Here is a 14,600-nt window from a genome sequence, read left to right as displayed (position 1 = left end):
GGATAAGTGTGAGGTGATGCACTTGGGCAGGACAAACAAGGCACTGGAATACATGATGAATGGTAGGACCCTGGGAAGTACCAAGGATCAGAGGGACCTTGGTGTGCATGTCCACTGGTCCCTTAAGGTAGCGGGACAGGTAGATAAGGTGGTTAAGAAGGCATATGGGATACTTAACTTAATTAGCTGAAGCTTAGAATATAAGAGCAGGGAGGTTATGCTGGTAAAGCCACAGCTAGAGCATTGCGTGCAGTTCTGGAATCGGCTTTATAGGATGTGATTGTACAAGCAAAAGTGCAGAGGAGATTTACTAGGATGTTGCCTGGGCTGGAGAGTTTTAGTTATGAGGAGAGATTGGATAGACTGAGATTATTTTCCCTGGAGCAGAAGAGATTGAGGAGACATGATTGAGGTGTATAAAATTATGAGGGGCATAGACAGGGTAGACAAGGAATTTTCCCCTTGGTGGAGGGATTAATAACCAGGGGGTATAGATTTAAGGTAAGGGGCAAGAGGTTTAGAGAGGATGTGAGGAAGAATTTTTTCACCCAGAGGGTGGTGGGAATCTCAAACTCTCCACCTGAAAGGTGGTAGAGGCAGACACCCTCATAACATTTAAGAAGTATTTGGATGTGCATTTGTGACATGTGCATGGCGTACAAGGCTATGGGCCTAGTGCTGGAAAATGGGATTAGAATAGTTAGGCACTTGTTTGACCGGTGCAGACTCGATGGGCTGAAGGGCCTTTTTCTGTTTTGTAGACCTTTATGACTAAGCCAAGGCTATAATGATTTCCAGACCTAAGTGATCCTGGCAAAACCCACATTGGGCAGGTTATTGATGATTGCTGCTTGCAAGCACTGTTTCCAACAACAACCATCATTTTGCTGATGAGCGAGTGCAGACTGACAGTGGACTTTAGGGCACAGTACACGAGGAAATTATTCAAATGTTAGCTATCAGTGTGGAAAGATGAGCAGTCACTGGGTTGGGGAATGTTCTTATGCTAAGCAAGAAGTCAGACTCAAGGTGAGCAATATGGGAGATGAGTTAGAATCATACAGCACAGTGGGGGGCCATTTTTCCCCCCATTGTGCCTGTAGAGTGGCTGTGGAACAAAAGGTTGGTGGTGGGGGGGGAAGGGGAAGAGGAGAGAGAGAGATTGTGTATCTCAGGTGGAGTCTGTTGCTAGACAAAAACAAGTGAGGTAAAACTAGACAAAGGGCTAGAGGAGAGAAAATGCGCTTGAGGTGTGGAAGTCAAATTGAGGCTCACGGGGGTCTGACCATCACAATGACAATTTGGGCTAGGTGGTCATGAATGGTGTAAGCAGTCAGGAGAGGTTTCAGTAAGGACAGCTGTTGCTGCCCAGTGAGTGGTAATGACTTGGAACTTGCTACCTAGCAGGGTGGTTGAGCATCTCTGTTTACATGATTTCAAAAGGCTCGAGGGAAATAAACTTGCAGGGCTATATGGATCAAGCGAGGGATTGGGATGGACTGGTTTGCTCTAGAGAATCTGCTTGGCCTCCTTATGTGTCATTATGGACTTAAAATAGCAAACTGCTTTGTGTTGTAAAGAACTAACTGATTACCAACATTAAATCCCAAATTATTTTAAAAATATACAGCTTAAGTAAATGTGACCTTGAAAGCTCACGTTGTCTCAGTTCAATAATTTGCCTTGAACCCTCAGGGCAAACGGATTCACGTTGCAACCTGTGGAAAGGTCTTTAAATATGCAGCAGCTAAATCAGCATGTGATAAAGTGTATACTGGGCAATATACAGCACAGACATGATGAGCTGAATGGCCTTCTGAAGTACAATAGGAACATGCAACCTATGATGCAAGGGGAGCAGTATGACTGCAGCCGGAACCATTAATTGGACTCTTTTTTAAAGTTTCAACCCTCTGCATATCTCACTTGTGAAACTTAACATTCGTCATTAGCGATGACAGCGACTCCTCTAAGGTCAAATTCTGTTATTCAAGGGATTGTTTTTAAAAATCACTCTTCAATGTTATTCTCCCCTCCCAAAAAAATATAACTATAGAACTGTCGAACATAATTATGCAATATCTTTGAAGCTCGTAGTGAAAGACTCAGGACAACACATTTGGAAAAAGTGAATTTTATGAAAATAATGAAATTCCCACAGTCATCATCAATTGGCTATGACAGTATTAATTTTGAAGCACTATTTCCACCCATAATCCAGTTATACATTTCATACTTCCAGTAATTGAAAACAGTTATGAAAGACCAAAAGAAAAACAAGCTGCCTTTTTTTGCATAGGACTTTACTGTTACCACTCAAGTCTCCATTTTTTTTTAAATATTATATACATACACAATTTAAAAACCCATCACACCATCCCCAAGTGGAAGGCACATACACAGTCAATTTAATACATAATGAGAGGTAAGTTACTGATGAATACAAGCCATATAACTATTTTTAAATATATTTTATATCTGGTAACACACACACACACACTCTACCACTATACAGTGTATTGTAATTAGAGCAAGGAACCTTGTGTTATTACAAAAAATGTGGCCGGATGACTATAGCTGCTCAGTAAAATATGCAGAATGATGTATAGAACTACAAAATTTAAAAAGACACCACCCTTCAGTACCATGTTTCACCCGAATACACTTGAATTGGAATCTGGCAATAGTGTTGAATGTCCAGCAGGTGGTGCTTATGAAACAAGTGCAACCTTTTATATTTTAATACTATAGCTGTGCAATATCAATATGTGGGCAGGGGGAGGGGAAAGTGGAAGAATATTACACAAAGGAAATTTCCTTTTGAAAATATTCTAAGAAGATATGGAAAGCAAACAAGAGCATAGGATTAAACTAGGTAACCCATCTGGAGAAAATACTAGCACAGATGTGATGGATTAAAATGTACCATTTCAATGCTGTAACATTCTCAGATTTTGAAATTAGTCTGCTTCTGAAATTAAGTTTTTTTTTTGCTTTTAAAACTTGAATAATCCAACTACTTGAGTTAATAGACTACATTTCAAAACCACAATTGTAATGGGGTGTGGGGGTGGGGGGGGTGTAGAGAGAGAGAGAGAAAGAAAAATGGAACTGCAGGGAATACCATTTGAATGTCAGCTTAACTCCCCCAGAAAAGTATTGCTTTAAAAGTCCAGGCTAAGAATATTTTTGAAAGTGATACACAAAGGATCAATCCTTAAGCAAACATTAACTCCTTAATGAGATGTAGTTTGGGGATCAGACTCAATTCTAATGAAGATCATGAATTCATGGAGAGATTGATCCTGTTAAGTAGGTGAAACAGTTGCTGGATACATTAAAGTATTTTGCAAATTAAACAGAACTCTGCATTAAATGAATGAAAGCATATCAATGTAAAACAAAAGATAGAGGCTTCTCTGTTTAAAATGTTCAAGTACAAAAGGAGTTGTTACACTGCAATATGACAGACTGGAAAACCATTCATCTATCTTAAATCAGGATTCTCAAAATATCACAAGATGGAGAATTAAAATGTTACATTAGATGAAGCTGCTTTATTTGAAAATGAGCAATCTTCATCCTGAGAGCAAGTATTTTTTTTTTAAAAAGTTACTATAATCCTTTTATTAGCCACCCTGAAATTAGTCACCTTGTAATGAACATAAACCAGAAAAAGGTCAAACTAAGTAGGCATCAAAGCCTCAGAAGCTTTTTATTCAATAAGGATCTTATCTTGTTTTTGAATTAAAAAAAAAACACACTGCATTGTGACATATTGTCCCTGAGAGAGTCTGCGCTGTCTAGTTTAGAAAGGAAAACTGCAGCTCACATATCACATATATCCTTAAATAAATCGAACAAAACATACACATCAGCAGAACACTCTCATCCCAGTCACTGACAAGCAATTCTACCTCGGAACACTGGTCTCAACAGCACAGCATATATTTCTAAATGTTCTTTTGTTGTATTTAACAGATAATACTGTCCACAAACTTACATGTTTTCAGTTACAAAATAAAGTTGTATATTTCTTAGTTCAGCACCACACTTGGTTAATCCGGAAGTCAGACTGTAGTGTCAGGACCTTCTTTTATAGCAAGGCATTCAGTATAAGTTAGTAGGTAGATACAAATTGTTGTTGAAAGCCCCAGTTACACTAGTGTAGGTACAGTGCAGTGTGTATATTTATCACAGCATCTTACAAGTACAACTTACATAATTAGTACCAAAGGATTTCCCTCAATTTTCACTCACCAGTACTAAGTTTCTCCTACCCTTGCCCACCCATCCCCGCTGACATGTCAACTTGAAACTGGAGGTAATTAACCCTTAGGGGAAGGAAAGGAAATGAGATACACATCATTAGTATTGGTGACAAGTTCAAAAGTGGAGTGAAGGTGGGGATGGGGCAAGTTGTGGAGCAGCTATAGTAGCTTATTAAAAAAAAAGACCAAAGGCTGGGCAAGGGAAAGAAATGCTGCTCATTAAGAAAACAAATTGCTGGCACTCTATGGCAGTTTGATCACCCTGAAGAGGCAAAATATCACAGTACAAGATGTGAACCTTCACAAGAACTCAGTACCTCAATATTGGTTCATTTTAGATGTCTTTTTTTTAAAAATACAAAGTTTAAATAACCTTCATTGAGGGGAATTAGGTGCCTAGTGTAGCTAAAGTGAAGTGAAAGGAATATTTTGTTCCTATTTCAGTGTTTACCTTCCTCGGACTAAGCTTCATTTGATGTGTCTGGTTTAACTATGTGTGGGTTACATCTTTCAATGAATTTGGCCTGAAATAGATCCACGTAAAACAGATTTGTTGTTCAGTGATTAGATACAAAAACATGTTCATTTGTGAGTAGCACAGTGGTGAAATATGCTGATGCTCTATAAATGCACTGTACAGTGCAATGCTACCAGTCAGGTCCAGACACCTAATTTCCACATGGACAGCTGGATCAAAATCCTCCCAACTCCCTACCTAACAACACTGTGGATGTACATACACCACATGGACTGCAGTGGTTCAAGGAGGCAACTCACCACCTTCTGACGTGCAAAGAGACGGGCAATAAATGCTGGCCTAGCCAGGGATGACTACATCCCATAGATTAATTTAAAAAGTCACAACTGTACAAGGGGAAGTTTCTATGTATGGGCAAGGTTTTTCAGATTTAAAAGAAAAATACAACTGAGGATAAAAATGTTTATGCTTCCAAGCAAGAGTGACTGGTTTTGAGATTAAAAAGGTAATTTGAGCACAATTTTTAGGCAGGGAACTTTTATAACAGGAGAGGGGAGATCAAATGCACTCAAGACAAGGAATTGAGGACAAACAGCAAATCCATGTTCTCCCATTTAAAGAACCTCAAACTGGGAAACAATTCAAATGTGGATGCCTAGAGTTTTCATCCTTGGGAAGGAGTAAAGTCAAAACTAGTCCTACTGAGAACCTACTACGTTTTTTAAACAAAGGAAAAAAGTACAATCTCAAGTATCATAATGGTTGTCCCTTTCCAGTATAAATACTTTTTTTAAAAAAAGATCAATTCTTAGGATTTGGGCATTACTGGCAAGTCTGCATTTTAGTGTCTAATCCATATGGGTTTACAAAGCTTATGCTGGATCACCTTCTTGAAGCATTAAAGGTTTCAAATTGGAATTTCACTTTGAGCCTGGCTTTGTTGGGTCACTTCAGATGGCAGTTAAGAGTCTCAGTGTGAAACTGGAGTCATATATGAAGTCATAACAGCTCAGGTCACCATTCAGCCCATCTATTCCATGCCAGCTCTCTGAAGAGCAATCCAGTCAGTCTCATTCCCCCCACCCTATCCCTATAGCCATGCAAATTTATTTCGAAATTATTCATCGTATGACACAGGCCATACCAGGTAAGGATAGCAGGTTTCCTTCCCATAGAAGGACATTAGTAAACTAGTTGAGTTTTAAAATGATAATCTGACAGTTGAGGTAATTTTTTTACTGGAAACAGTTTTTTATTTTTTAAAGAAGTGAATTCAAAATCTTGATCTGTTATGTTTGGATTTGAACTCTCTCTCGCTTTGTGGATTACTGGTCCAGTAAAAAAGAGGCACTGCACTACCCTACCCTGACATCAGAAATTAGTTGGCTTATATTTTTTTTTAAAGTTTATAAAAGAAAGGGAGCTAATATTTTTGACCTTCTTTCTTCATTAAAGGATCACTTTTAGTAAGGTAAAGATTCTGCTGCATTTCCTGACAGGAGGAATACACATACACACCTCAAATTTATGAAAATATGAATATGGAAATGAGCTTATGGATGAAATGCTTTCCCAAATATTGATTAAAGAGGAACTTTTTTTAAAAAAAGGGGTAAATTACACTCCCCTCTTATTTTTGATCATGTAACTTTAACCCAACCAAAAGTTTCAGACCTAAGTCTGCAATCTTTTACTCTAAGCAGCAAGACAGAGCAGCAAGAAGGCTTGGAAGGGAAGCATCAAATATAATCACACAATAATACCTCTCTTTCTGGCAAATTAAATTAACTTAATCCAGACTCTCCACCGTCAAAATTAAACCCCTTCAGTGAAAAAAACTGCACCCCCTAAAACAAAGTCACAGCCTCACCGTCAGGTCACCTCGACCTTCAAGGTCAAGCCTAACTCTAACCCAGGCCAAGAAATATATCCTTCCACCAGATTTGACTCAACATTACTGATGGCAACAAGGCTGAGAGCAAAGTCAGTGAGTGGAGTTGGCAACAAGACCAACAGGAGGAGTTGACGACCAGGGTGAACAATTCAGCAATAAATTAAGAGGGTTTAGCAGCATAGCCGGTGAGGATCGTAAACACCAGATAAAACGCAACCTTACCTGCACTGTCACTGTTTGGGATATTACAGCCTCAAGTAATTTCCTGGCGAGAAAATCAAAAGCTGATGCTATTCTAAGTACCCGTGACCTGATCAAACAATTCTTTATAAACTGATTAAAAAAAAAGGTTGGTAAGGACAGCAGCATTCATTTTACTCCACTCCCCGTGATGTTTGTGACATTGATTTAAACTGAAAATGGTTGACCCGCTTGGTTTCGATAAACATCCTAGTGGTCTAGGATCTGGACTGCAAACAAACCATGCCAGGCCAATCGTATCCACCCTGCCGACTGCTGCAAGCTGTAATAGGTTCACCTGGTCGTGGGTTCGCTACTTCCTTTACTTTTTCCACCGGCACAATTTTCCTGAAATGCATTAAAGTGACTAAAGCAAGCACTGCACCACAATGACCTACCGACCACATGTAACTGAGGCTTAAATAGGAAGGAAAGCAAAAGGATCTAATTCATTTAAAGATTCCTAAAAAAAAGTGACTTAAGCGTGAAGACACAGGAAAGGAAACAAAAAAGAAAAGGTCCCAAATGATGTGTCCTAGTCGGAGCATGGAACGACTTTTATTTTAAAAAAGCTACGCTTAGAACCAGAAGGCCAGCTAAGTTTAAAAAAAAACGTGTGCGGCAAGATGCACAGTTTGTCCAACTCATCGTTAAATGCCGTCTAACTGACCCCTCCTCATTTCGTTGCTTTCCTGAATTGGTTTTAGTAGTTGTACTGGCGTCGGCACGGCTGGTACACAAAGCTGCCGTGGTGCTTGGTCCAATGGAAGCGGCACTCCCTCGCGAGGTTCTGCCTTTGAATGCGGTTACGGCTCAGCTGGCGCTTTTCAACCCGTTGTTTCGCTCGCTGGACCCGGCGGACCTGACTCGCCTTCTCCAGGATACTCGCTCGGCCGACAGCTGCTGCAGGAGCTGGAGCAGCCCACCTTTCCATCCGGGTCGGAGTTGCATTTCTATGGTGGATAAAGAATATTTTTTTTTTCCCCCCCACAAACTAGAATATTACAGCACAGCAACAAACCATTTAGACCATTAAATCTGCCTCGATGTTACTCTTCACCAGCTATTGTGACTTTCTCTCTTACCCCCCCCCCCCACCAAAAAAAAACGTTAAAAACATTTTTTTTCCCCTCTTGTCAAACAGCTAATTTTCCCTCAAGGATTTAAAAGTTCTGCTTTTTAACCTCTCCTTGAAATTTTTCGGCCAATGAAAACAACTTTCACCACGTATTTCATTACAACCCCTCATCTTATCACAGAATTCTTAAAGTCCACCCTCATCGGTGTCAGTGGGGAATAAGGCTCAGAAGTGTAAACCCTCATCTCTGGTAAACCTCCTTGTGAATTTAAGTTGCGCCTTTCCCATTCTTTCAGAATGTAGCTGCCCCACATCAACTAGGCTAGAACTTTCCTCAGGTTTGCTCCTGCTCTATTGGGGTTTCAGTTGCTCTTTCCTGTGAAGTTACCACAGCAGAAAGGAAGCTCCCAGCTAGTGTCTTTGCTGGACTTGGGGAGCCTGCACAATCAACACTAATTTGTCAGATTTAAAATGGTTGAGGTTACTAATGTGGGTAGAACTCTGGAAGGAACCGGACGTCGATAAGGTTAAGTTGCCAATAAATTCAGTGCAGAATTGACTCTCAATAGATTAAATTCAGAGGCTCACTGTAGTTCTCAATTACGATGAAGAGGGTTATTCAGTTACTTTCTGCTGAGGGGGAAAACTAGAGAATTGATGTTCCCTCAACCACATCCAATTGCCTCTCCAACCCCCCCCCCCCCCACACACACACACACACACACACACACACTCACTCCTGCCATATCTTACCCATCGTTGATTTCCTCACTGGTATCCTCCTCCAGTGTGCTGATATTGGTATTGCCGGCAGCGTAGACAGACATGCTCGGGTGCTCAATGAGCAGGTTCTCCAAGGGGCTGCTCTCCACTTGGACTTCATCCTGGCCTTCTGCAGTAAAACAGGGGGGAGGGGTGACAAACCAACTCTCTTCCAAAGTGCAGGGTAAAGACTGTGGAGGACTAGAGCTGCTTCCACAGTGACAGAGAGACTCAAGAGAAGAAGAGGCTGATGGAGGGGACTCATCTGAAAGGCAAGAGCTGGGCACAGCAGCATTTGCCTTCACCTCCGCTTCTTCACTTGAGGGGGTAGTGCAATCATCTAAATTTGGGGTGTGTGGGTGAGAGGTACATGCGACCATCCAGTGACATGAACAGTGGTCATAACAGTTTGCGTGAGAATTAACAGATAATCAAATCAAAAGAATCGGATTGAAAGGGGTGGATGGGAACAGAGGGGAGGGGGTGGAGAAAACAAAAAAACAAAAAAAAGACTGATTAGTCATTTTCTCAGAATGACAGGCCTAGTCCAGCATTTTCAAAAGTTTACACGTTGGTCCTCCTTAAGAGCAAGTTGCTAAAGAGCAATTTCCTCTAAAGGGGCAATTTTCCATTTGTAGCAACGTAGGGTTTTTATTCGGCCTCGACAAGGAGGCACAACCCTCATTTTTTTAGTGCAGAGCAAGGTTATTTTGGGAGGGAGGGGACAAAGGGAAACAATGTGGAGATCCTGCTTGCTCGCCAGAGAAACTGAACTGAGCTGAGAATGGGGTCAAACTCAACAACAAAAAAAAAGCAAATCAACCTGGATGTGCATGAATCACCTGGGAAAAATTTCTATTCCCCCACCTTCCCCCAATTCTGGTGAATCTCACTCACTAAAGAACATTAAAGCAAAATGAAAACGTTAACTCTCCTGTACAAAGCTATTATGTTTCAAATTTATGAACTATTTAGTCAAATTTCAAACTGCCTTTTTTTTCTCTAGATCAATGCAAAATTCCAAATCAAAAAAGAAGCGGGTATGGTTCCCTTCGACTGTGTTCTATGTTGCTCCATAATTAATGATCCACATTCCTCAAAAATGCACACTTCAAAGCCACATGTTGCCCTGCTTGTTAGGAATCGTTAATTACAGAGAAACATTATGTTAAACTTCTAACAGCCATTTGATGAAGGACGAGATCAGAAGTCAATTCTTTACTCAGATTTATTCACAAAGTCAAACATTACAAGTATTTAGCTCCTCACCCTACTCCCCACTCCAGTGTCAATAAGTGTCTCTTATGTGGGGTCAAATAACGAATGTCCATCTGTTTATTTTTACCCTTAATTTGCATAATTTACAGGTTAACTCCTTACAATTTCCTCCTGTTAAGAGGAAATTCAGACCAAGCTATTATGAAGAATTCATATTAATTTTGCTTACTCGTTCTTACATAACAATACTACACTTTTTAAAAAAAGACCATCTCATCTTTCTTTTGGTATAAATAGCCATTCAGGAGGCTAATGTTTTGGAAATAATTAATTTTGCTCCCAACCTACTCAAAGCAGGTTCACTAACTAATGTGATACTGCTCCATATGCTGCCAACCATCATTATTCCAGGGTGCACACACTACTTAGAAGGAGGAAAATAAATCATTTTTGAACCCAAGTGAGGAACACATGCATTGATCCTTTTCCTGGTTCCTGCTGCATAGGCATAAACAATAGTCATCATTCCTGAGGTATGGGGATCAATAGCAAGTTCAAATCTTATTGATAAATTTAAAATCCTGAGGGAACTTGACAGGGTGGATGCTGAGAGGATGTTTCTCCTTGTGGAGGGGGGGGGGTGGTCTAGAACTAGGGGACACAGTTTAAAAATGAGGGGTCCCTCATTTAAGGCTGAGCTGAGGAGAAATTGTTCCTGTTATTCTGCGGAGTTCTTTTCCTCAGAGAGCTGTGGAGGCTGGATCACTGAATATATTCAAGGCTGATTGAGATAGTTTTTGGTCAACAAGGAGACAATAGTTATGGGGGACAGACGGGAATATGGAGTGGAGGCCACAATTGGATCAGCCATGATCTTATCAAATGGCAGAGCAGGCTCGAGTGGTCGAATGGCCTGCTCGTAGCTTATGTTCTTGTGTTCAGCATTTATTGCCCATCCTTACTTGCCCTTAAGAGGGTGGGTGGTGCTGGGCTGCCACCATCAACAGTTGCTGCAGTCCCTGTGGTAAAGGTGCTCCCACAGTGTTGTTAGGTAAGGGGTTCCAGGATTTTGACCCAGCCTTGATATATGATACATGTCCCAGTCAGAATGATGTATGACCTGGAGGTGATAGTGTTCCCACAAGTGATGCCTGCTGCCCAGTCCTTCTAGGTGGTGAAAGTCACAGGTTGGGCAGGGATGAGAATTGGATTAATGAAGAAATATAGCAGTAAAACCAGGATTGCCTTACTCCTTGATACAGTATCTGTATATGAAGACCATTATGATGTACCCCAGCACTTTTTATTCTCCCCAGTCTTTGAACAGCACATATTGGTGAGATGGTGAGTGCACCAAGTGGGATCAGTTAGCGAGCCCACAAATTGGGGGGGGGGGGGGTGATGGGTAAACCAAAAATTGGTAAAATGATGAGATCACTGCAACATTCTGCATTCATGCTGACTTTAGTTTAACTCCCTCAAACCAGTGTTAATGTAAGAAATCTGCTATCGCAAACCTAAATTTGTCCCAGAGTTTCCACACAAGACCAAAAAACTTAGAACTGGACTGAGAAGTTTTGTAAACAAAATGCAAAGTATGCAGATCCTGTATTTTTTTTAAATTCTTTCACCAAATGTGGATATCGCTGACAAGGCCAGCATTTGTTTGCCATTCCTAATTGTCCTTCAATTGAGAGTGGCTTGCTAGGCCATTTCAGAGGGCAGTTAAAAGTCAATCACCTTGCTGTGGGTCTGGAATCACACGTGGGCCAGACCAGGTAAAGATGGCAGATTTCCTTCCCTAAAAGGGCATTAGTGACCCAATGGAGATTTTTTTTAAACCAACAAATCGATGATAGTTTCATGGTCACTGTTACAGACATTAGCTTTGTGTTAATTTTTTTAAAAACAGAACAGAAAAGAGACTGTTCAGGGAGGGAGGGAGGGATTTATGCAAATAATCTCCACGGAATGATGTAAAAGGTCTTCCAGATAAAGCTTAGATGACATTTCCCCTTGGCTCATATTCCGCTTCACATAAAAATATATCGAGCTCTTAATCCTGTTACTATCCATAGCAGAAGTGACCTTGCGGTGTCACTGGCCAAGAGAAAAGGAGGATGTGCCATATTCTCAAATCAGTTAAACCAGAAGTCAACGTCAGGTGGAGGCTTGGTGACCAACTGTCCCGTATTTTAAGGGATTGTCCCTTATTTTGACCGTTTGTCTTGCTTTCCTTAAGGGATGCCTTTAGTCCCGCATTTCTAGCACAGCATGTGGAAGACTGAGCCTGGGAATCTCAGGTCAGTGTTTTGAATGGGACTGCAAGTCCAAGAGCCAGCCAGCTGAGAGATGACAATGTTGAGATTCCACAAGTTATAAATTTTGGTTGCTTTAAACCCGCCCCTCCTCAATCTTATAATCATTAGAAACAGTCCTTCCCCAAATCATGCTCTCGTGCTTACCAGCACCAACAATCCATTCTTATGGTAACCAGCAAAGCACCCCCCACCCCCCCTCACCAAACCCCTTCCCACCCTCCCCCACTCCTGGTCCCGTGTCCCTTATTTTAATTTATAAGAGTAAGTCACCCTGGGTGGGGTTCGAATCGTTTGAAGAATATTTTGTGTACATTTTAATTCTTTTTGGCAAGAGATGCAGGGGGGGATATGAGGCAAGCCTTTTTAACATACAAATATGGAGCAGGAGTAGGCCACTTGGCCCCTCGAGCCTGCTCTGCCATTCAATAAGATCATGGCTGATTGGATTCTAACCTCCTGCCTATCCACCAATAACCTTTCACCCACTTGTTAGATTCTATCTACTTCTGACTTAAAAATATTCAAAGACTCTGCTTCCGCTGCCATTTGAGGAAGAGAGCTCCAAAGGTGCTCAATCCTCAGAAAAAAATTCTCCTCATCTGTCTTAAATGAGAGACCCCTTATTTTTAAATCTGTGACCCACTAGTTCTAGATTCTCCCACAAGAGGAAATATCCCCACCACATCCATACTGTCAAGGCCCCTTGGGATCTTAATGGTTTCAATTAAGTCGTCTTTTATTCTTCTAAACTCCAGTGGATACGAGCCTAACCTGTCCAGCCTTTCCTCATAAGACAACCCACCCATTCCAGGATTAGTCTAGTAACCTACTCTGAACTGCTTCTAATGCATGCTTCCTTAAATAAGGAGGCCAATACTGTACACAGTACTCCATATGTGGTCTCACCAGTACCTTGTACAAATGAAGGATAGCCTCCCTACTTTTATATTGAATTCCCCTCAAAATAAGTGATAACATTCTATTAACTTTCCTAATTACTTAAAACGCAAGTGGTAATGGTCTGAACTCAAAATGTGGGTAGGTAGATGATCAATGATTTGAAAAATGAATTGAATGGACACTTGAAGGAAGTAAACTGTCAGGGCTACAGCAATAGCGCAGGGGAATGGAACTGACTGGATTGCTCTACAGAGAGCTGGCATGGACTCAATGGGCCGAAAGTGTAATTGTGGCACAGGAGACCAATGACTCTCGTATTCACTTTTAAATATTGCAGTTTGCCGCTGCCTCTATTTTTTATTGGGTTGCTACCCAAAATTGCTTTTGCAATCGCATTACAATTTCTGCTTGAATGAACACCTGGAACACAGCAACCTTCACCATCCCATCTTCATCATGTCATTCTAGCCCCTTAAGTTGAAGTATGTTAAATGAGACTCATGGACTTGAGATTCAAAACCAGAGAAACCTAATAACCAGACATTTCTGATACTCGGTTCCAGAGAAGAGTCATTTGACTCAAAACGTTGACTGTTTCTCTCTCCACAGATGCTACCAGACCTGCTGAATTTCCAGCATTTTCTCGGTTTTTATTCCCGATACTTCACTAGCTATGGAGGACCAATTTCCTGACCCCAGGCAAAAAAAACTGTCCCCAGTAGTGGTGCTTTACTACACTCCAACAGATTGCACTAGCTTTGATTAAGTTCTCCAATTGAAATATTATAAATATATGCCCTGTAGTGGTATAATGGAGTCCCATAAAGGGTTAATTAGCGTTAATAGTCTGTGATGTCATAAGGAAGTGACATATATTCATGTGATCTGTGTGTCCAGGAGAAAGCAGCCTGGAAAGAAGCTAGTGTGAGTGAATGTTCTCAACTGTAAATATGGATCTTCCAAGGAGTGGTAATCACTGGAGTGCCACTCTGCTCCTATTTACTTACCTTGCTTGAGCTGCGCCTGGACTTCTCAACCAGGGCCACCTCAGAAATATGAAGCGCAGGAGTGTCAGGGAAGCTAAGCCATGCCCTCTTTTATAGCACTAGTTGCCATATGTCGCAATGGAGAGAAGGTGAGTGTGTAAGGCAAGTGGGTGAGCAAAATTCCCAAAGTTGTTTACAGGATTTGGAGGGATAAAAACAGGTAAGTTCAGATATGCCCAGAAAGGTTCTATACCCTTTACTTCCAAAGGTAAAGCAACAGATTGACTCGGTGGTAAGACAAGGAGTCATTTCACCCATAAAAGAGCCAACAAGTTGGTGCTCAGGGATGGTCTGAAGCCAAGTGGTTCCGTAAGAATATGTGTCAATCTCACAACTCAAAAGTTGTGGTAAGAGAAGTCCATCCAATGGAATCAGTAGATGACAATTTAGCT

The 14,600-nt window shown here is 41.1% G+C and overlaps 1 protein-coding gene across 7 annotated transcripts in view; it reads right to left on the bottom strand.

The window, feature by feature from the left end:
* Window positions 1-2,118: 2,118 nt before the first annotated feature.
* The window catches only part of LOC121287208 (tumor protein p53-inducible nuclear protein 2), a 42,436-nt gene continuing 29,954 nt past the window's right edge, over window positions 2,119-14,600 (bottom strand). For 6 of the 7 annotated variants that reach the window (XM_041204881.1, XM_041204877.1, XM_041204878.1 and 3 more), the window contains exons 3-4: window positions 8,715-9,063; window positions 2,119-7,836 (exon numbers count right to left, since the gene is read on the bottom strand). In XM_041204881.1, the coding sequence (XP_041060815.1) occupies window positions 7,587-7,836; window positions 8,715-9,063 (599 nt within the window). In that variant the 3' untranslated portion in view covers window positions 2,119-7,586. The remainder of the gene's footprint in view (window positions 7,837-8,714; window positions 9,064-14,600) is intronic. The other variant, XM_041204883.1, reaches the window with a different exon arrangement.

The sequence above is a fragment of the Carcharodon carcharias genome, chromosome 14 (genome assembly GCF_017639515.1).
Source record: "Carcharodon carcharias isolate sCarCar2 chromosome 14, sCarCar2.pri, whole genome shotgun sequence".
NCBI lineage: Eukaryota > Metazoa > Chordata > Chondrichthyes > Lamniformes > Lamnidae > Carcharodon > Carcharodon carcharias.
Note: the sequence above shows the minus strand (reverse complement) of the source record. Positions and strands in the feature narration are given on the sequence as shown.